The sequence below is a fragment of the Agelaius phoeniceus genome, chromosome 9 (genome assembly GCF_051311805.1).
Source record: "Agelaius phoeniceus isolate bAgePho1 chromosome 9, bAgePho1.hap1, whole genome shotgun sequence".
NCBI lineage: Eukaryota > Metazoa > Chordata > Aves > Passeriformes > Icteridae > Agelaius > Agelaius phoeniceus.
The window spans coordinates 19,913,639-19,936,575 of NC_135273.1; the positions used below are offsets into that span (position 1 = coordinate 19,913,639).

The following is a 22,937-nucleotide window of genomic DNA, read 5'->3' on the forward strand; positions in this document are numbered from 1 at the left end:
TAATTGTTGAGGATTTTGTTCATATTGTGATGTGCAAGACTTCTCTTGTTCTTTGGGCATTCTGTTAAAAAAGTTGGCCTGTGAGGGCCCTAATAACCACATGGTCTCCAGAAGCAATGGGGTAAAGCTCAAGTCAAATATGACACTGGCTACTTTCCATGCTGGATATGATGAGCAACCCTCAATTCAAGTTTTGAAATAGTCATGTCACAAACACCTTCCAAAGAGACATATGATTTTAATCTGAGCTAGTTTGCTGATTAGATTAACATACTCACATGGTGAAGTTCATCCTGCAATGATTACACTGATGGTCAGCCTATGGTTGAGCAGTCACTGACCTCAACTGGGCTAAAAATTGGAATTTCAACTCACAGGCTTCAGTGCTAAAATTATGAATGTCTGCAGCTTGAGGAACTGTGGCCAGCTTGTACTAAGCTCATAAACTTACAACTTGGGTCCCCAGAGGAAAAGAAGCAACACAGCCTTTTCCAAGACGATTTTTACGAGCTCTGCTTTACTTTTGTCTGGCACTCTGGTATCTTCTACTCAAGGGACACAACAGCTACACCTAATCTTCCTCAGTTTTATTACAGGTGCTAGGGAGATGCTATTTAAATTATTACAAATCATCACCTATAGAACATATAAAAAGTATTCTCAGGACATTAGCTCATTCATGCAGGTCCTTCACTGAATTCTGCTCTTCTTTCTTCCCTCTCTAGCAATATTAAAATGAGAGCTTCTCCAGGCTCATGCTGACACAGAGGCTTTTCCAGGCCTTCTCTTCACAGCAGTCTTCTCTAAAAAGAACAAGTAGTGCCATAGGATTCACCCAAAGGACCACAACAGGGCTTGGAGGCACAACAATGACATCTGAAACATCTGCTGATGTATCCATAGATGCCAGGAGAGCAGTAACCACTCTGCACACTTCTTTGTCCTGAATCAGGAAAATGCTGAGCCAGGGGCCCACATGCTTAGAGCTGGGCATCTGTTTAACTTCTGCCCAAGGGCTATCCTGTGCACAGTGAAAAGGATGTTCTTCTCCTGTGGCTCCACCCACCTGCAGGGCAGAGCACTCATTTGTTGCAGTAAAGAATGCAGGTTTGTCCTAAAAATCATGGGGGATAGAGATGCAGTGAGAAAGAAGACATTTTTCTAAAGGTCCTTTAGATGCTATGGTCTGCAAGGTTCATATTACTTTTTCCTGCCTTACTATGAACAACTTTGCTTTGGGAACTGGAAAGACACCCTAAAACATGAATCCAATTACATGACATGTCAAAAATGCTGCATCCTAGGGGAAAAAGCAGAGGAAGAACCCTCCAGGTAGGAGCAACAAGCTGTACTCACTTTAGTGTCTGTGCTTTAAAGTCAAACTTGGCTCTAGCAGGTCTCATCTGGAGATCAAAAAAAAAAAAAAAAAAAAAAAAAAAAAAAAAATCAATATATTAAAATAATAATTAGGTTTTCAACCCTCTTCTGAGGAAAATCACCCAAACTCTTCTACAGCTAAGATTAGCATGGGGAGGAAATTGGATGCAGGTATTCTGCTACAAGCTTGCGTGCAACTGGTATTACAGTCCAAATATGCTGGATGGGCATCTCCCATCAGGACACAAAGCGCCAACTTCTGGCATAGCAATAATTAGGAGCTCTACAGGAAATGGAAGTAACAGCAGTCAACTTTTAATGTGACTAACCCTGATGAATGAAAGCTGATCCAGTAACTACAATTACTGGGGCTCCAGGACCAAATTTCTCTTGGCATTTGAATGGAAAAGCAAAATTTACTAGCTGGGAAAAACAGTAGGATATTATTAGATATGGCTCTTATTGATTATTATCTGGCCCTGCCGAATACTGCAATGTGACCCATGTACTCTGTATCAATTGGTAGGAAAGAGACAAAGGTGAAAGGGAAATATGAGTAAATTAGGCACACATTTAAAAAAAGTCTTCAGTGGCTAAAGAACCAAAATGTATGTTGACAGCAGGCCTGGGCTCTAAAAGGTTTACTTGGCTAATTTTCTAAAGGCCACAGAATATTCAGACAATTTTACAGTAAGTTTGGTAACAGAGCATAAAATACAAAGCAGTCACATTGATGAGGCTCCAGAGCATTTGAAACTAAAGGCAGACAGGTGTACTCCATCCATACGGTGAGCACCTCACCCACCACCACAGTGCAGCACCTCCAGGGAAACAGAGCTGCTGTTAAGAGCCCAGCAGTAATCCATGTGAGGCAGGAAAGGCATTTGGCCATGACACCTGGACACAACATCCAGACCTCCAGGAAAGTGCCTTGGGCTCTTGGAAAAAATATGCACCTCCTCCTTTGTCTCTTTCAGCAAGTCCAACCAAGTTGAATGCAGTGAAACATGCTGAGACTTTTTTTCTGAATATTTCTAAGGGACGTTAAGCATATTTCAAGAGGAGAAACAATGTATTTCTAAAAAAACCCACAACTATGTGACAGCCACATGGCCAGATCAACAGGACATGAAGTTTCTAAGCATAAGGCACAGACAAGAAGACAATGTAGCAATATGATGCAAAAGATGTAGAATGCCTTTGATTGACTAAGTAGCTGATATTTAAAGGCATGCATCACAGGTGTGCACCAGCAATTCTCAGCAGGCATGCTTTAATATATGCAGCTTGGTATAGAGATATCAATTAATTTACCAGGCATAAAAGTCAAAGCAGATCTAAATGAAGCCAGAATGAGAAAGGGGAAGGTGGAAAAAAAACAACAAACGACATTGTCTGAAGAGCTAATGTCGGCCTAAAGCACAACATTGTGAGAGGCAATTATTGCTTTGGGTCAAGCAGCAGACTGAGGTAACTAAAACAGACCTCTGACCCAGATTTCCTCTTTGCAGTATCGTCTACATTTAGGAGGTCCCCAAATCGTTCATTAGTGATAAACTGATGGTGCGTTGGAATAACCCCTGTGTGCCTTCTAGCGGCAATATCAGCTTCTTCTTGCTCACGTTTAAGCCGTCTCTGGTCCTCTAAAAGTTTCTGCCATAAAATTGCATAAAATGGGCTGTAAATCATCTAGTTAAAGGCATTCAAAAGCTGCCATAAATTTGACTTAATATTCCTGAGTTCCCTGCAAATAGCTGGGGCTTTGCAGTTCAGTATCAAATATTGTTTCTACTAACTAAACAATACCCTTTCATTTTACAAACACAGAAGGTACATCATCATTATGGCATAACTGAAATCTAATTCATACAGAGGATCTGATCCAAAGCTAATGGAAGTCAATGAGGAGTTTTTCTAAGTTTTGGGCAGGTCTTAGGAGCTTCTAAGAAGATTGCTAATAATGCAGAGACCTGATCCAAACCCCCTTCCACCAAAAAGAAGTCTCTCTCGTTGACTTCCAAGAGACCTGAATCAGCCCCATTGAGTTCTGAGGCACCAAATTCTCCTAAGCCTTGCAAAGAGCTTGGGAGAGTGCCTAAACACATTCAGGTTCTCCCATACTTCTTTTGGGCTCACGTAACACACTTTGTATAATGAAGTAAATAAACACCTAAAAAGTATTTTGGATTTCTGAAGTCTCTGGCGCATTAAATGGAAACATGCATTCTTGTGCATCTGTGAAGAAGGATTCTTCCATCTTCTGGGGCTGACTGCAGGCTGAAGAGTTCAGTTGTGTGCTAACTCATTTGAAACCAGGTCTTACTGAATCCAGGTTTTTTACCTTACGGGAGTTTTCATGCTGGATTTTGGAAGTGGGGGAATTACTAACTTTCACAGGAGAAGACAGCAAAAAATTTTTCACACAGGAATTAAGAACAGGTTTTACCATATTTCAAAGCATGTATAAACATTATCTGAACTCAGAAAGTTAACACTAAAAGCAAAACTTACCCCCCGCCCCCCCACCAGCAAGGGAAATTAGTTCCACCTTCCAGGAAAGCAAGCACTTTATAACTTCTTTAACTCAGCTTGAATACACTCAGTGCTGAAATATCTGTGTGGCTTTCCTATTATTTCAGCTTGTCCCACTGTTACCCAGCCATTTCAAAAAGGACTGCTACATTCTGTTGACAACAACTTCAGACACTGGCGGAAAACTTACCAATATCTGATAACTTAAAATATCTTGCACTCACTGTTCAAAACTTGAGGACCACCACAGGAATAATAGTGTTTTCACCAGTTTGATTAATACTGACTCAAGTGGCTTGCATGAAGAACAATTACAGATTACCAATCTTTTTCTGCAAGTACTAGGGTGTTGTACCACTTCTCACATACATTTCCAACATTTTTATATTACTTAAAGCCTCTGTAGGTAACTTTGTGCAATTGATAAGAACTATCAGGTTTATTTGAAACAAACTGAACTGGACTATACACATTATACAGCAAATCAGTGGCAGAGAGTATTGAAAGTAAAACACACTAGTTACTGCTTGTTACTCTAACTTCCAGGACACAGAGCCATAGACATACAAGCTATCCTTATGTAAGGCTGAATGCTGCATTTCTTGTATGTGGAGCTGCCACTACTGTTATAAAGCTATAAAGGAGGGCATTACCTCTTTATCGTCATACCGCCTGCGGAGGATTTCTTCTGGAGTTTCCATGTAATCAACTGGTGCAAAATGCCTTGGTGATTCTGAATCTACTTCAAAACAACATAAGGAAGTTAAAATACACATGGATTTATCTAGCATAACCAGAAAGGAAAAAAAGAAATATTTTTAAACAATTTGTTTCCATTATGACAGTAAGGATTCTCAATTGCCATTGACCAAATTGCCAATCAGATGTTGATTATTTATCCATTTTCATTTTTTTCCCTTTTGGGCTCTACATGTGAACAAAGATCCAAAAACAGGGAGAAAATAATGATACAGGAAAGAGTAAAGACATAGAAGGACTTTGTGAAGAAAAGATTCACTGTCATCTAAGTAGGATTTGGCACTTTACTGTTGATAAAAGTTTAATACACACACACACACACACACACAACTAGACCTTGAGAAACTACTCCTTAAAGCAAATCATCTGGGTTTGGTTTATAATTACCATGTGTGTAAATGATACAGGTCTAGAAATTATCTCATGTTGAGATTCTTGCATCCCCAGAGAGACAAACTGAACCTGATGTGATTAGAAATGCAATGGAAATTGTTTCTCAGAAGTGCAGCTGTTAACAAGCCCTGAACAAAACTGCTCAGCAAGACACTCAAAAGGACATTAGACACACCAGGGGGAGAAAACCAGAGAGTCAGGGAATGTAAATGTGGGACATAAAAATGCAAGGGTTGTGGAAGAAAAGAGGAGGAGAATGGAAGAAAGAAGACAGATAAAGGTACACCGGTAAAGAACACAAAAACCACCTCCTAGGTACGTCCCAAGTTCACTTTGCGGGTTGTTGTTTGTGTCGAGGCTGTGGTAGAGGGCATATGAAACAGGGTTCCCATTGTTTAAGGAGTCAGGAATGTCAGCCCGGCCCATGAAGCTATCCCGGCTAGATCCCATGGTGGGGAAGTAGCCAAGCCTCTCCACAATGTCAAAGGAGGACAGGCGCCTGGGAGCAAGAGGCCCGCTTCTGGAGCAAGGTTGGTGCTGGGAGTGATGGCTCTTGTTTCCTACACTCCCCTGCAGCTGTATGGGGTCGTCTGGGTTCTCAAGGCTGGGCACTGCCAGGCTTGCCAGGCAGTCTGGGGGCGGAGTTCTGCAGGATTTGTGTTGGAAGGGCTTTTTCAATCGGAATGGGAGCGGGCTCATTAGGTAGACATTTCTGGGGAGCATGTGCCTGTCCCCATAGACATCCCCTTTGGAATCAGGGTGCCTGGAGGTCTGCTGCTGTTCATGCCTTCGGATGGTTGTGAACCTGGTGTAGGAAGCTGGGCATGAGCCTTTGCATCTGTTGATTTTATGCTTCTGAGGCCCATTCAGGTTGCTGGAGCTGCTGCCACTGTCATTGGAGGCATTTGAGAGAAGATCTATCTCATCAGTGCAAGCTGAAAGTGTGTCCATAGGGATGACATCACTGACATCTGAAGCCGTGTCTTCCACATTGCTGCAGGAGCGGGAGGATTTATCTGCAAAGCTGGCAACATCCTTCTCTTCTTGGTGTGCTTTTGACAAATCCAGAAGAATCTCTGCAGAGTATGCAGCACTCAGACAAGTTTTAGACTGAAGAGAAGTGGTGGGTTTGTTTTGCCCAATGGAAAAGTCAAGTGAGGGCATTGATCGGGATCTCTGGATCAGCTGCTCAAAGGCACTGATACGGGAGGAAACGGTGTCTTTGGGGATCTGCTCTGAATCCTCTCGGCTAAGGCTGTGCTCCATCCTGTCCTTTGCTTCATTCTCAAACTGAGATGCAATATCCTTCACGCTGCAGGAGGAAACTGTGTCCAAATGGATCCTGGACCGGTTGATCTGGTGCATGTCTTTATAGAGTGTTGTAAACTCCACCCCACTCTTTCTGGAGGCAGCGAACAGGTAGCCTTTCCTAGAGTTGGTGCCATACTCCTGCAGGCTCATGGTACTGCCAGATTTAATGGCATACTCTTGCTTCGACTTCATCAAGATGTTTTCTATGCTTTCCCCTATGTCTACCATGAAAGCCTTTTTATTATCAAACAAGGCAGTGGAGCTACGAAGGTTTTCACAGCTTTGAGCTTTCTCATGAGACAGCAAGATACCCGTCTTGTCCTGCACAAGAACAGCTGGAGCTGCTAGTTTGGGTTTGAATTTAGAAGGGAGGATTTCAGTAATGCAGGCTTTGGCAGCTGATAAAGGCTTCTTATGCTTACATGCGTGACCTAACATACCGGTATGACTAGCATTAAAGGTTCGGCTATTAACTGAAGAGGGTGCAGTCATATGAGCATTCCCACCTTTACGATCCACTGGTAAGCATGCAGAATAAAATAAATACAACCTGTTAGCTTAAGTGCTAGAAAGCTATTGAGAAAGGAGAAAGAACATGCTTGGATTTCATAGAATGCACCTTAAAGAAACAAAATTCCAAAACATAAAGAAAAGCAGGAAGAAACTGCAAAACAAGCCACGCTTAGAGGAGTAGGTGAAGTGCTGTTAATGTTTCTAAAATGAGAGGCTTGGCCAGAAGCAAATCTGGAGCACTTTTAAGGTACCCTCCTAAAAAGTGCTAAGCATCATGAGCTTCCAGGGAAGCTGTGACACCATGGAAAAGGGCAGCTGAACTCTGGGCAGGATCAGGGTGTCAGCAAGAATGCAGAGACACTAACATTGCAAAAATGGCTTAATACCAAGCCTGTAATCACACCTACTATGGTCTTACCACAGTGCTTGCCAAACAGTTTATTCCTGGGAGAAAGAAAACAACCAGAGGCTGACTGTGCTAGCACAAGCACACCACATCAGCTGACCTCGCCCAAGAGATGCCTGCTTAGAGATTCTCCATACTAGGAATAAGCTGAGTGTCCTTCAGACAATTTGGTTGGCCATGGTTGCTTAAAAATTGAAGGGGTCAGATGAGGACATTGTTTTTTTCTTTTTTGGGGTTTTTTTTTAATAGGATTCAGTCTGGTTTCAGCTTAGACTGCAGTTTTTAGGTCTGTTTCCGATTTGAGTTCAAATTCAAATGTCAAAATAACCATTCAGGTTCAATTGCAGTTTGGGGAACTGTTTGAACAGATTTTTTTTGTTCAGATCCAGTTTGACTCCCTGCCCAAAAGGCCTGACAAAATGCTGAAAAACAGCTGGAAGATGGATACAGAGAGACCTTTTTGGTATGATGTACTATTTTTAGGGAGAGCAGTTCAGAAACCCAGCACATTCCTTCTCCAGTCCTCTCCCCATCTCAAGCCATTTTTAGGTTGAAGTTGGCTCAGAGATACATTCCCTTGTACAATTCCCTGATGGGAGTCATGCTCTTCCTTGTCTCTTTTAGAGAGTCTGCAACAGGGGGAGAGAAGAGGAGGAGATTGGTCTTCTGGCTCACATTCCTGGAGCCTGCAGGGCTGGTTCAGACAGCAATTGCTGGTTCAGTGTCAGTGCATTCTCTGCACAGCCCTGGCAGGCAGGAGGCTGTGCAGCACAGGGCACCAGCTACACCAGGGTAGCTAGGCCAGCAGACTGGTGTGGCCTGCTGAGATACTGCTGTGGGAAGAACAGAAAAGCCAGGGAAGGGCTCTAGAATGGCAAGGCAGTGGGAGCAGATGGATAGCAAGGCCAGCCTAAGCAGCCTTGAGGAAGAACATGAGGGTGTGGGCTGTGGCTGAGGTGCTGAACGGAGGGAGCTGATCTCTCTTGAGAAGAGGCACCTGGATCAGTTAAAGGCATCATTAAAAATATTGGCCATTGTGGTTCTGAGAGAAAAAAGGAGGGAACACTGGGGATGGCAAAGAGGAAGGATAGCATAAATCTCAATTGGCTTGAATAGGACTCTAAACCTTGCAACAGTTTGCCCATATCACCTGGCTTCTGACACTTTGCAGAATGGAGAAGAGGTTAGTGTTCTAACCACCCACCTTTTGTGGAAGCAGAACTTGAAGGTCGCTTGAGACCACTCAGCCCCTGGAATGGGATATCTCCACCTTCCAGCACACTCTTGTAAATCTGCCTTTCATTCTCCAAGGCAGCAGGGTCCCCCACAGCTAGCTCTGACTCCCTCTTCACTGCATGGTAGTTGGGTGAATAAGTGGAGCTGGAACACACAATAAAAAAGAAAGGGACACCAGGAGGTCACACTGTTTGCTGAGAGCTTGATGTAAATTAAGAGATAACCACACTTGTGAACACAGAATAGACTGTGCATGAAGAACTGGTGATGAAGAGGTTATGAATACATTGCAATAGTGTTCTGCATTTGGCACTACCAAAGCATCCTCCACTTGAGGGAACTCTCCAGTCTTAGTCCCCCAGAAAACAGGCAGCAGGAAAGCACTCCTCTGTTTTACAGATAAGACAACAGTCACAGAGCTGATGCATGATTTCTTTGCGGACACAAGAAAATTCACTGGCTAGCTGGAAGTACACAAAACCTTCCAGCTTCCAGTTCTCTCTCCTTAAACACTAGCCATGCCTGTCCCATGCTTACAAAGCTGTTCAGGGGGTCATCTCACCCAGTTCAGCCTCCCAGTCAACACTACAGCTCAAGATTCCCTGACCAGTTTCTGAAGCCTGTCAGTGAGGGACTGTGCAGAGAAGCAATAGTAAAGGGATATAGATTTAATACTGTTTTAATTGCCAGAGGAATTTCCAGATGCACACAATCCTGTTCAGCTTTGCCAGAGGCTTCCACTACAGGGAATAAAAATCCTGGACTTTAGGTCAACCATGCATATATATAAACAGAATGATGTTAAAATTAGTACAATTTTAATTTCTTTAGGTTTTTTTTTAAATTTCTTTAGGTCTTAGGTTTTTAAAGACTGGAAATTTATTGCAAATCCCTTTTTGTATTCATGAACCTAAGCACAAGTATGCCCACACATCTGATTTCTAGATTTCCCTGTTTTCTCTCCAAAAGAATAACTGACAATTCCATAGTATAAATTGCCTTTCCAGGTGCAAAAAACTTACTAAGCAATCAGGCAGACTGTTTTCCTAAAAGCTAAGCTAAACTGATACCAGTTCTTGTGCTCAACCAGGCTCTTCAGAATAAGATGGAGTCTCACACAAAGCTATTCTGAGGCCAAAGCATGACTGCTGGAAAATTTGAAAAAATAAAAATATATAGTTTTTCCAATTAATAGAAATATTTGACATCCTCATGTCCAAGAGTGATTCAAATTTATGAGAACTTGGAAATGTTTGTGGTTATATCTGTTTGTTGTGGATAAATTTGTACATGTATCTGTTTAGTTTGGATAGATGCTGTACTTCTGGGGTAAAGAGAAAGCTTTAAACATGTCAGAGGACTGGCTATGGAGGTAGAATTACACAATGTCTGGATCACAAAGATGACTTTAGTTTCCGGACAAGGAAAACCAGGTCATATGCAGTCTCATAAATTATTTTCTGGAGTAAAAGCTCATGAAAAGCACCATGAAAGAGAAAGGGAATATTGTCAGTTTTTCAACCTAGATAATGCCCAAACAGACCCATGGCTACAAAGCTATTGTTTTTCAGGGATATCTCTTTGATAAAGAGTGCATCTCTTTGGCAGGTACCTGAGGAAACCCAGCCAGTTGCTGCAAAGAATAATGATTACCCTGAGGTTAGTTGTTAGCCTAGTGGTTAAAAAACAAAGGGCTAAAACAATCCTCCTTTGGGACTAAACCTGGGGGAGATAGAGGAGGCATTTGGTGAATCTCTTTGCTAGCTGCTCCCTTATTCAGGCCAGCAAGCAGTACTGTATTGGAGCCCAAGCAGCCTGCAAGGGCAGGGAAAAAGGTGCAGCTCCACTGGGCCTCACTCCTGTGCCCCATTCCTAGCATACTCAGCTTGCTTCCCCTCCACTGGCATTCCTGAATGCTTTGTGTGTCACAGATAGTGCTGCCATGAACAGAAACCCTACCAATTGCTTGCAAACATGATATTTTTGCTAATCTCTGAGATTTCCATTTATTTTATTGCTCTCTTCCTACCAAAATGATAGAGTTGCAGTGGTTGCATGGGTTTGCCAGCAGAATGAGCACAGACAGAAGGAAATTGTGTTGAAAGAAGTGCAGGAGACCTCTAAGGCCTCCAGAGGGGCAGTGAACACACATGATATTAATGGACGTCTGGAGGAGAAACTGCCTTTTTTAACAAACCATGCTCATAGAGGGGATCACTGTGCCTATGGACATGGAGCATTCAGTACAATTACAAGGAGCAGTAGGCTCACAGTAGGGACTGGCTCTGTGGCTCAAATAACTCAGTATAACTCAAGTAACTCAACACAGCTCAGCATTTTGCTCTGGATTTTGCGTGTGTGTGCTCCTCTTCTAAAACAAACCAACTCCATGTACAACTCATTTACACAGAATATAGTGTTCATTACATATTCTGCTGAAAAAGTAGTGCCCAATAGATCTTTGAGAAATATTGTTACTCCTACCACTGTTCCCTTCCTGTAGGCTGGAAAATTACTGCCTTTCATCAACTGCATCCATCTGCTCTGGTGCATGTAACACGGAATATCTAGCAGCAGGCAATCTATCACACATGTGTAACAAACAATTTTTGTGTATTCCACACAATAATGTTCCTTGCATGAAGATACAGTCAATTTGCAAAATTCATCAGATGAAGTTAAAGGTCTGTTGATTTTTTTAAAGCCACTGCCTAGCACAATCAGCAAATCTTACATAGACAATGCAATCAGTCATATAATCACTTCAAAACACATTCTGGATCAGAAAGCAGACAGTGTACCAGGACTTACCTAAAGCACACATATAATTCTTATGGTACATGCATTTGTCTATATCCATCCCACAAAAAGCCAAAGCATTTCCAACATCCAACACCCTATCCTACATGACCTCAGATTTTAAAAGAGACATCAACAAGCAATTGAAAAACTTACTAGGAAGAATGGTCTGTGGAAGTTTCCAGAGGAACAACACCTGCTGTATTCTGCAAAAGTCCAAACAAAGGAGTCATTGATATGCACTTATATGTGAGGAGAAAGAAAAAGGCTTGCTTAAGTAATTTTTCATCTATTACTTCAATATTAGCCTATAGGAGACATTGAGGTTTAAATCTAAATGCAATTTAAGCTGTCAATGTCTTTGCAGAAAAGCAACAATTTTCGTGAGTTCCTTCAGGGCAGTGACAGGTTTTTAGCACAGCCGATGCCTTTTTGCAGTGCCTATTCTTTTGTCTGCAAATGAGTCATTGTGAATAAAGCCAAAAGCAAGAAGAGATAACCAGCTGGGCCATGACCAGGAAACACATGCTCATAATTATTTCCCCAAGCTTTCCCCCAACCGGTCACTGCCCGCCTTTGCTTTAAAGGTGTATTACATTTCTGCAGCACAATACATTCCTCAGCATTCAAAAAATATCAAAGCTCTAAAAAGAAAAGCAACATTTCAGTTCAGTTTCCTTACTTAAGAGAAGCAATGCCAGCTGCACAGGTTCAATAGCAAAAGCCAGTTCTTAGCCGCTTGCTTTAAATCCATCTAACGCTTCTTAGACACGTTATTTAAAAATTGAAGGCAATTTTAGAAGCAATTCTCTATTTGGTGTCCCCTCATCTATGTGAGGATTTCTATCTAGGAAGAAAAAGCAAATCTTGGGTTTGAAAAAGCAGCTTTTCCAAGTCCTGGTGAAATGCCGCAGCTTCAAAAAAAATCAGCAACAGAAAAAAAAAGAAAAAAATGGCGTGTTACCAATTAATCTATCATTTCATGGTTCGAGTGCTGCAGACCCTCGAAGCAGCAGCAGCAGCTGACCTGCCCTAGAAGGCCATGGAAGGTGCAGCATAAGGAAAATTGTGTAAAATCTCTCAGGAATATCCAAAATCTTGGGTAGGCGTGAGCTCCAAGCAGAGAGCGGGGCTTGTAAGAAGGGAGAGTAGATGGCAACACGCTTGAAAGGCACGAGATGATGACGTGACACGCCAACCAAGAATTTTAAGCTGATTGCTGCTGCTGCCTATTCATGTGAAAAATAGAGAGGGTTTTTTTTGCAGACACTGAACTCTAAACCTGAAATGGGGATTGGAATGGGGGTGGGGGCAGCTGAATGCAGACGTGGTGGTGGGGAGAGAGACGAAATCACTATATCTGAAATGGATTTCAAGCTGGATTCTCAGCATCACATTCTATTATTTCTGACAGCAACACAGCAAGCCATGCAGTCAGAACGCTCAGAACCATTATTTATCCCAACCTCATTTAATAATCATCCAGCAGTGAATAGATTAGAGCAGAGAGTTTGGAAACGGGGATTGGCAGCATGAAAAGAATAGGAAATACCTTCTGTGGCTTTTTATGTGGTGCTTTATAAAGCTTCTCCATTTTTTCTAAATCTGCCTCTAACTCAGTCTGGTAGAGGTAGAGGTCTTTTTCTAGATCACTCTGGTTAAAGAAGGAGAAGAAGAATGGGAGAACAATGCTTAGGGTTAGGGGAAACCAAAGGAATGTTAATTTTGAAAAAAAAAAGAGAGCCTTTTTAATTGAAAAAGAGGAAGGTGGTATGGACAATACACAGAAAATCACTAGCAACTAATCATGTTTCAATCATTATAGAGGAAATCGTTTTAGGCAATTAACATTAAAATCAAGAGATGCACAGGCCTGCTAGAATCTATTTCTACAAACCATAATGTTATAAAACCCACCTGTAAAGAAAAAAAAAGATACTGTAATAATATGCAATATGCTGTTAGTACAATTATCATTGCAAGTCAAGATAGCAAAACAACCACTCTAAATTATGGCTGATTATGATATCAGAATTGTTTATTAAATCAATTTTCTAGCTACTTAATTGTTAGGCTAATGAGTTCAAGCCCAATTAAAAAAGAAAATCACTCACAAGCACACAAAACCCAAGCAATGCTACAAGAAAAAAAAAGAAAAGAAAACCACATACACACATATATACACGCTAGATGCTGTAGTGCAACATACGTGAGACACAATTACCTTTCTATCCTCTCTAGTAAGGATAGAGCAATCTCCAGGAGTATAATCCCAAATCTTTTTTGGAGGCTGATGGAAAGCAGAGGAAGGAAATGAGGAAATGAAGATAAGGAAAGACATCACAGAGAATATGGAAATTGGATTAGAACAGAGGGGAAATACAATAGGGAATTTGCATCAACACTGAAAAGAAATTATAAAATAACAACAAACCACAACAGAGAAAGAGAAGAGAAAGAGGGATAAATCTGCTATAGCATAAATATCAAGAAATCATGGGGGGCAGAAGGGGACATACATGCAGTGTGGAAGGGGCTGTTTTCAGTAATGTTTTCAGAATTCTTTTTTGCAAGGTGCTCTATGGGATTTTGGACTCTCTAGAGGGTGCCACAGCTGTTGTTTAAAGCATTCTTAACAAAAAAAAAAAAAAAAACCAACCAAAACGAAATGGGGGGGAGAACCACAGAGTCATAAAAAGCATTTGTTTTGCTCATTCTTCTTTTCAAAAGGAAAGGGTAAACCAAGGGCCTTTGATAAAGAAAAGGGAAAATCTTTCTCACTTCCATCAGCGTATGAATACATACCATGTGAACAAATGGCTGATTTTCCCATGGTGGCATTGTGGGGCAATGAGAATGCAGAATTGTTATTTTTTATTTATGGATTGGGGGTTGTTTGTGGGGATTTTTGGTGGACAGAGTGGGACACAAGAAAGTTTGGGAACTAGCTATTTCAAATTTATCCTACAGCTGAAAGGGCTGATTTCAAAATGGATTTTTTCTTGTTTGGATAACGTATTAGTATCAGGCAGGATTATTCAGAGTAAAACACTGGACTGGACTCCCATTACTGGAGTGAGCAAGGCTACAAAAACCATGTTCTTTAGGCTGTGGCAACGAAGCTCAGAAAAGGCTTGCCAGCTAAAAAAGTCTGAGATGGCATCCTGAACTCGAGTGCCTGACACTGATGCACTAGTTCTGGAGTTCCACATTCAGGAACTGGCATAGCTCCTGGGGACCATGGCTGCATGGCTTCGGAACTGAAGCAAGTTCAAGGCAGGCCTTATAAGAGAGCAGCACTTGACAAAAGTGCCCTGAGCAAGGTGGGGAACTTGTCACCAGAACAGATGGTCTGCTGAACATGAGACAGATTGCCCTGAGATACCCTCTTCTGGAATAAGGCCAAGGCTGCATGACTAAAAGCACAAATCCACACTTCTAAAGAATGGGTATACCCCCAGACGTAGCAAGGACCAAGGGCATAAATGCTTTTCTTTCTTTGACACATTTTCCATTAACTCACACTAACTCAAAGGACCACAGAGATGACAAACTTTCACTCACTGCAAAAGCAGATGGCTATTAATTACATGGCAACAAAGATAAACAGGTTTCTTCTCACTGTGGAAACCTTAAACCATGACAAGTTGTGAGGAGTTAAATCCTTACATTGACAACACTTGGAAGTCTCATCAAGGTGAAATTTATCTGACTTTTACTGCCTAAACATTAGGAGGGCTCATCTCAAACACTGCTGAAATTTCTTTAGCTTAGGATGGAAGGTCCATAGCTATAAAACATAGTTTTCTATGAAAGGCTGGACTACTTAACCACTGCACATCCTTGCTTTCCAGCAAAAATTATACTATTTTTATGATGTGATCAGACTGAGCACACAACTCGAGGTAGCTACATTGTGTGCAGAGGAACTTTGCCACTTCTGCCAGAACAAAGACTCAATTGAAAGGAAACCTGCTCTCTGGTGTCCATGTGCAGTTGCCTTTGAAGACAGTTCTGAACCTTAAAAAATACTTCTGTTTTGTTGTACACGCATGGAATCTCAGCAGCACTCAAAATTTGTGTGCATGGGCATTTGTCTACTGACCTCAAGGGGAAAGGAGAAATGAGAAACCATCAGTATGTCTGAATACGTGTGAGAGGCTGATTGTGACCCTCTGGTGCAGTAAGAGTAGCTTATTAAATAGTATTTAATAACTAAATTAATAGTGTTTAATCAGTAAGAACCAGGCCATAAAATGCTTTAAAGTCACATTTTTTCCCAGTAGCCATGACCACTGATGTGTTCCCTCCATCAAAACGTTCTTTGTTTGATTGAATAATTAAGCTTTAGTTCATCTTTTCCAGAGGGGGAATCAAGGCTTTTTTTTTTTTTTTGTCTCCACATGTAGCAACACAGCTCTATTTGAGAAGAAAGAACACTGTTCTCAGACTCCTTTGGTTTCAGGGAAGGGCAAGGGCTGTTCAACACAGGTTAGTGCCCTAGTGCCCCCCATTTTATGCAATGGGCAGCTACATGCATAACGAAATAAGCAGGAAACAAGGTCATGATCTGTTTATGGAGAGCTGGAAATTACTGACCTACAGTTTACAAGCCAGGGACAGGAATAAATAACTCTCCTTGACTTAAAGTTATCTATCAGCCATCCTAGATCTTGTTAGGCAGAAGGAGAATAAGTGCTTTGAATAAGGCCTTTTAAGAATGAGATCAGGGTATTATTTCTCACATTAACTACAAAAATGCAGTTTGAACTAGGGTGTGTGAAAAAATATTACCTTGTTGATACATAGTGCTGGAAGGTAGGGAATGTTTGCAAATGGCTTCAAAACACTAAAAGTGGCCACAGAACAGCTGCTTTATGTTAGTACCAGGATGACATTATGTACAATCACATCTTTAAATGAGTAAGGCAGCTGTTTCAGATTTAGGGCCTAGGAAAGAGATGTGACAATCATAAAAAAAAAAAAATTAAAAAAAAGGCAGGTTGACTTCATTGGTCATTGCAACTATCAAACTTACCGGTTTCCCAAACTCCAATTCCGAAAAGAATTTATACCAAGGTTCATTCTTTAAATCTATCTCTTCTGGGCTTATATCCCGAGTCTAAAGGAATTGGTGATAAGGGAATGGAAGAAAGAGAAGGATAACATTATGCAAAGAATACACGGAAAGGGACTGTTAGAGATGCAGATCCCATGGCTTCCATTTTAAAATGTAGATATTCAGCCTTATAATTTGGTATTTCTATTGCATGTTTCTCATAAAGGCTATGAACTGCTTTGAAAACATCAGTTAAGCCAAATAGCATCATTGGGACCAACATGAATATGAATGAATTGCATTTTACAGGTCAGGAGACCCACAAAGAGAGATTATGCAGCTTGCCCAGAGTCACAGGGAGACTCAATGGAAGAACAGAGAGTCAAGCAGTCTGTCAGTCCTACTGTCAGACACTTTTATCAAGTCAAAAGCTACATATACTTTATTATTATTATTATTATTATTATTATTATTATTATTATTATTATTATTTTAAAGCTTCTTTTGGTTAAAAAAAGAGAGACTCCGTAAGATCTGAATCAAATACTGCATCTTTAACAGCACATGAACATGTGAGAAACCCTGTTCTATACACTGCAAACAGAGTGGAAGGTGGTTTTCTAACTCATACGAGACACATGTCAGAGAGAGCGCACCCTAAGACCTCTGAAAGGATGGATAGAATGACAATATTACATGTTTCTTCACAAATAAATGTTAGAATATCAGACAAAACTACAATGAAGGAAAATCAGACAGGACAGAAAACAGTACAGCTGAAAAGGAAATTCCCTTTCATTCATACCATCTGTCTTAATGAAACAAAATAATTGAAATAGTTGTAGCTGTTTGAAAACACTGCTGGTGAGGTAAGACAATAAAAGTCCATTGCTAAAGCTTCTGAGGTACCACTCTCCAAAAGTGTGGGATAAAAGATATCTATCTAATTCTTGCATTTCAGTATACCTAGTCAAAGAGAGAGTGGATCTCCGTGCATTAAAAATATACACACATTATGTCTGCTGTGCAGGTATGATCCCAAGTGCTCCATCACAAGGAAGATGGAGCCCCATAGATGCACAATGTCCTCATGGAAATAATTTTGTGATGGGTTACTGAGGCAGTTGACAAAAATGCTGGACTTGTATGTCCCAGATTCTGCCATAGCCATTAGCACCACAAAAAAATCTCCAGGAAAAGAGCTCAGGATTGATGCTGAATGAGAGGAAATGCAAGATAAATAGTTACATCATGTTTAATGCCTGATGGCCTGGAGAATGATTTGGCTATTTCTTAAAGGCACAAAGGAATCAATACTTCTCTTTTTTATTTACTACACTCCAGCTAAAAGCACTCATCTTATATAACTGTGTTTACATTAAAACAAAGCCCAGTGATATCAACAGCAGGCTATTCATTGCTCTGAAATGGTTTTGGATTGGGATTCTGATAGTCACAGTTGTGGGTGTGATTACCAGGTGATATTCACAAAGCTCCTGCACCTGTCTGAAAGATGCAGTCACTAACGACTATGGTACTGTTATATTTAATGAGACTGATGGAGACTGTGAAGCTACTATTTCCAAAGCCTTCTTTCTTCTCTGGTCTATGGCTTCAAATTAAAGCCCATAAAATAACATTGGAAGTAACACAGCTATCACTTTCATCTTGGTTTTGATGAGCTCTGTACATAAAATGTTTTTCAGTTATGCTGATGAAGATTCTGCTTGTAGAACCATCAGAGGCTTTTAGACTCTGATTCCACAGCTCAGTTCAGTACCTGATGAAGTCTGAACACGTAAACAGTGCCACTGGTGATGACAGACCTTTTGCAAATGCTTAAGTACACAGATGAAGCGGGCCTTTTGCCACAAGTTTTAATCTTGTCTGTTTACCGTGAGACAAAATTGATGTTTAAGTCAGCGGAAATCTGGCTCCAGGATGGACTGCAGGAATGGAGGTGTCATACCATGTTCAAACCACTCCTCACTGGCACTTCTCTAATGGGCTGAGCCAACACCCAGTGGTATCAAGAGGGAGTCATCCACCGCCCATTGCAATAGGCACTGGGATCATGCTCCTATCAGGAGCAACTTTGTTGAAGTCAATGAAGGGACACAGGTGTGAAAAGAGGTTGGTTCCAGCATCTTCAAAAAGTGATGGACCTTGATTACACTTGGAAGGAAAAAAGAAAACCCACCAAAATACTAAGGAGAAGCATCAGGTCCCACATCAGTCTTGATTGTTACATTTCTATTGATTTAAATTGCTATTCACTCTTGTGTAAAATCCTAGGCAGGTTTTTCAGGAGTATTCCTTTATCTATTCCATGCACGGATCAATGTCTGAGCTGTTAAGGTACAACTTACATATTGGAAACTCACATGCAATTAGCAGTTCTAATTGAATCCTTCAAATTAATGCCTTTATAGAACAATTATATCTTTATGCACTATCTTTGTACACTACTAACAACATTCAGTATTTTCGAGCAGTTACAGTGTCACACTTGCACCATGGAAGGACACCTTTAGTGATCTGTGCTGATTTATACTGGACTGGCTGACGAGGTTAGCATCATCTCTCTGCCTGTTCCTTGTCAAGTATTCTCAACCAAGGTTGAAGAAAGAGACTTTTTTATGTCCCTAGCTGTCACAATTCACAGCACTGCTTACTAATTCAGACTGAAATTGGAAACAGCTCACTTAATATGCCAGGTTACATTCCACCATCACTGGAGAGCTCACACTGAGTCCTGCCACCTCTGTCACAGAAGTGGTGAGATCCAGCTGAGGAAAAAAGCAACCCAGGGAAAATGGCCATATCCTAATGTACCTCAGAGGCATCCACTGAGGCACACCAAAGGCGCTCTGAAAACTAGTTCAGTGTTTAAAGCATCAGAGGAACATAGAAACTCAACCTGCCTTCTCTGTTGCATAATGCCTTCAACCCTCCTGCATCAGCTAATGCTGTGCCCTAGAAAAAGTACAGCTGGCAAAACAGCTGCTGAACAGGTCACAGTGTCAAACATGGATTAAAAACTAGGGTTAGTGATCCATACTTAACATGGAAAACAACAGGTCCAGAAGGAAAGAACCTCTCAATCCCCCCTGGATCTTGCTTTAGAGAGAACAAAAATGTTAGGAAGTTATGCAGAACAGTTTTCAAAAAACATCACATGAGCACTGCAATGTCAGCGTAAGGAATCCCATCCAAATAGAACCACACAAGCATTTAGAGAGTATTTCGTAATCACAGGATAAAGCCACAAACTAGGATAAATCAAACATTACCATCTTTTCATTGTTCAGAACAGAGGACTTCCCTGGCTGATAGTCATAAATGCTCCTGGGTTCTGCACGGTATTTTCTGGTGTCCACTTTCTTGTCTGGAGGCTCCCAGTCAGTCCTGAGGAAAGAAAGATCAATTACCCCAAAATACTGTGGTTTCTGTGGAGATAAACTGGTTCTTTACCCTATTAATTATGGTTTTATCAGGGTACTTTTAACCTAGGAAAGGAGACTGTTACAAGAGGAGCAGTTCAGATAGGGCTCCAGACAGGTATTTGTTTATCTATCACAGGCAGAGTTGAAAATAGCTCAGCTGCTGAAACAACTGGTGTGAAGGGGGGTTATTCTAAGAACTTTCAGTAAACTTCCAGACTTCTAAATCTTTCCCCATTGGAAACACCTTAATGAGAGGCTTCAACTAAGATCACAAATATAAACATGTCCAAACTTTAGCAGAACTCAGATTAAATTACTTTTCCTAAACTTCTGCCTTTTAGCCACATCACTGATTACCTGATTACCACTGCTCTGGATTCTGAGGCACTCTGGATTCCAAGAGGAGGTTTTTTTCTAGACACATGAATGAATTATCTCAGGTTCTATTTTAATATGGCTAAGAACAGTCCATTGACTGCCCAAACCACTATATTTTGTGCAGTGCCTATACCAACACAGTTGAAACAACAACAGTCACAAAGCATTCAGGGTCCATATGCTACAAGGTCCTGCTGGTCTCAAAATTGATATAATCAGACACCTAATGCAGAATAACAAATGATCTCCAAAAAGCTGAGAAATCAGCCCTTTTAGGATGATAAACTAGTTCTGATTTTGCTCTTGGCATGTTGTCTTTGATTGGCAATGTGTATGTGGATTCATCTCACCCAGAATTCACCAAACAAAACTGAGGCATCTGTGCAAAACTGCTGCTCCAGGTTTCCTCTCCCTTCTGATCTACTAGGATAGAAACAAACCTCTGAGCTGCCTAAACTCTCTCCACTGGCTGAGAAGAGACAAAGACAATCCATTTAATTTTTTTTCCTTTCTAAAGTAAGGCAAGATGACAGCCAAAATGATTGGCATACAAACAGTGCACAAATTTCAACAAGGATGATCTTTCCTGTCCAGACTAACTTGATTAATTAAAGACTCCAACCACAAAGAAAATTCTGGTGAGGCACTGGTTTGCTACTAGATAATAGGAAGCATTAATTATGGTAATCCTTTCACTTGCAAGAATTTTCTCAGAGGGCAAATATACTATATCTTCAATTCCTGCATAAGGAAGACACTTTCTATCAGTAAACTTTGTCTCCTAATCCAGTGACCTGAGATACTCACTAAAGCAGACATGTCAAATTACAGCTTTGCTCATATGAGGCAGCAAATGAAACACTAAGAGCATGTAGAAGGTGGTAAAGGAGGGAGGAACAGTTCAAGAGCTGGGAAAGTTCAGCAGGACATAAAATATTCTTTGTTCATTCTGCTTTCCCTTCATTTGTACATGCATTCCTTACTGTTACAAAAATGTTTGAAACACATGGTAACAAACAAAGCAAAAAACCAGGAGGGAAGTAATCCTGAAGATCAGAAATTACACTGCTGACTAGAACCTACTTCAGGTAAGTTCATATGGCTAAGATTCCTCAGAGATGGAAAATTTAACTAAGTTTTTACCAAGACTCAACATAAATCCAAATTTTGCTTCTCCACAATTATCACTACTTGCTTGTATTCTGAGGTACCTTTACAGACTCATACTGAGCCAAGAGTTTCCACTGTGCCTATGTGGTAGGCACTGTATAAGCATGACACCCAACTCTTGACCCAGACAGGAGACTATGCAACAGGCTGTGTGATGCCTGATGGAAAAGACAGACAGAATGCGGGACTGGGCTGTGATAAGGAAGGAGTCCACTGCCACCTAGTAAAAGACTCAGAGTTAAAACTACATATCCAACTTCCAAAGAAGTTTAACTGGAGCCGTGGATCTAAGGCTTCCACTTTTAACCCCTTCCCATTGACAGCTTTCAGATATTCTTCCAGAGCTGATCTATATAAGGCTTAGTTCAGATCACCTTTCTGGGCTTGACTTCAGTGATGAAGCACGGTTTGGCAGTGGCAAAGTGGCAGACCTCTTCACAACCTTCTCGGAATCTATATTGTCCATCTCACTCTTGGAGCGGGGAACTTGGGTTCTGCCTGTAGGAGAAATCACATAGAGGAATATTGGTGAACTGGATAGGAGGCCAATAAGTACATGCTTTACATGCCCTTTCTTTTTGACAGATTAAACAAGAAATGTGAATTACTTACTGTCCTCAGAATAGGAATAACGCGGAGAGAATGAATCAGAATCTTCATCTGAAAAACAAAAGCATTTTGCAAATGAGTCGAAAAAGCCCCAGAGAAAAAGCACCAGAGACCCTTTAATTTCTTCTACTAATGCATTCACCACAATTTGAGTGATATGCCCAATACTTACCACAGGGAGAGGATCCTAAAGAATAAAATTCCAATGAGGTTAAAATTGCATTTGAAAATAATTCCTAGATTCAATATAAATATTAATATACTATTTACACTAATACCTTTCTCCAGGCTCTCAAAGTACTTCAGAAAATAATCCCTTTTTATCATAAAACTCCTTTACAGCAAGGGTTATAGATACACTTTATCAAAAGCTGAGAGATAAATAGAGGATCCAAAGGCCATAGTATATGATTAAAACAACTCATTAGGTACTAAACACAATAATACAGCTGAGGAGCCCTGCTGACAATCACATATGACTCTTGTATTTAGAGTATTCTGTATATTCAGAATATTCTTTGATTCTGTGACTGCACCATTTGCATTGCCTTCCTTTGGATGCTATTAGAGAGCATCCAAAGGAAGGCAATGAAGATGGTGAAGCCACATGAGGAGCAGCTGAGGTCACTTGGTCTGTTCAGCCTGGACAAGAGGAAAGTGAGGACAGGCCTCACTGCAGTTACAGCTTCCTCTGAGGGGAAGAGAATGGGCAGACATTGATCTCTGCTCTGGGGTGACAGTGACAGGACCCAAGAGAATGGCCTGAAGTTGTCAGGGGAGGTTTAGGCTGGACACTAGGAAAAGGTTCTTCACCCAGAGGGTGGTCAGGTACTGGAACAGGGTCCCCGGGGAAGTGGTGACAGCACCAGCCTGACAGAGTTCAGAAAGTATTTGGACAATGCTCTCAGGCACATGGTGTGACTCTAAGGGGTGTCCTGTGCAGGGTCAG

General features: G+C 41.1%; 1 protein-coding gene across 44 annotated transcripts in view; it reads right to left on the reverse strand.

Annotated features, from left to right (window-relative positions):
* The window catches only part of SORBS1 (sorbin and SH3 domain containing 1), a 157,649-nt gene that overhangs the window by 16,648 nt on the left and 118,064 nt on the right, over window positions 1-22,937 (reverse strand). For 28 of the 44 annotated variants that reach the window (XM_077183167.1, XM_077183170.1, XM_077183169.1 and 25 more), the window contains 12 exons: window positions 21,992-22,039; window positions 21,754-21,877; window positions 19,679-19,793; window positions 16,365-16,448; window positions 13,551-13,616; window positions 12,879-12,980; window positions 11,483-11,532; window positions 8,496-8,671; window positions 5,370-6,890; window positions 4,563-4,648; window positions 2,863-3,030; window positions 1,357-1,403 (listed from right to left, as the gene is read on the reverse strand). In XM_077183167.1, coding sequence (XP_077039282.1) covers window positions 1,357-1,403; window positions 2,863-3,030; window positions 4,563-4,648; window positions 5,370-6,890; window positions 8,496-8,671; window positions 11,483-11,532; window positions 12,879-12,980; window positions 13,551-13,616; window positions 16,365-16,448; window positions 19,679-19,793; window positions 21,754-21,877; window positions 21,992-22,039 — 2,587 coding nt within the window. The remainder of the gene's footprint in view (window positions 1-1,356; window positions 1,404-2,862; window positions 3,031-4,562; window positions 4,649-5,369; window positions 6,891-8,495; window positions 8,672-11,482; window positions 11,533-12,878; window positions 12,981-13,550; window positions 13,617-16,364; window positions 16,449-19,678; window positions 19,794-21,753; window positions 21,878-21,991; window positions 22,040-22,937) is intronic. The other 16 variants (XM_077183198.1, XM_077183196.1, XM_077183199.1 and 13 more) reach the window with 10 other exon arrangements.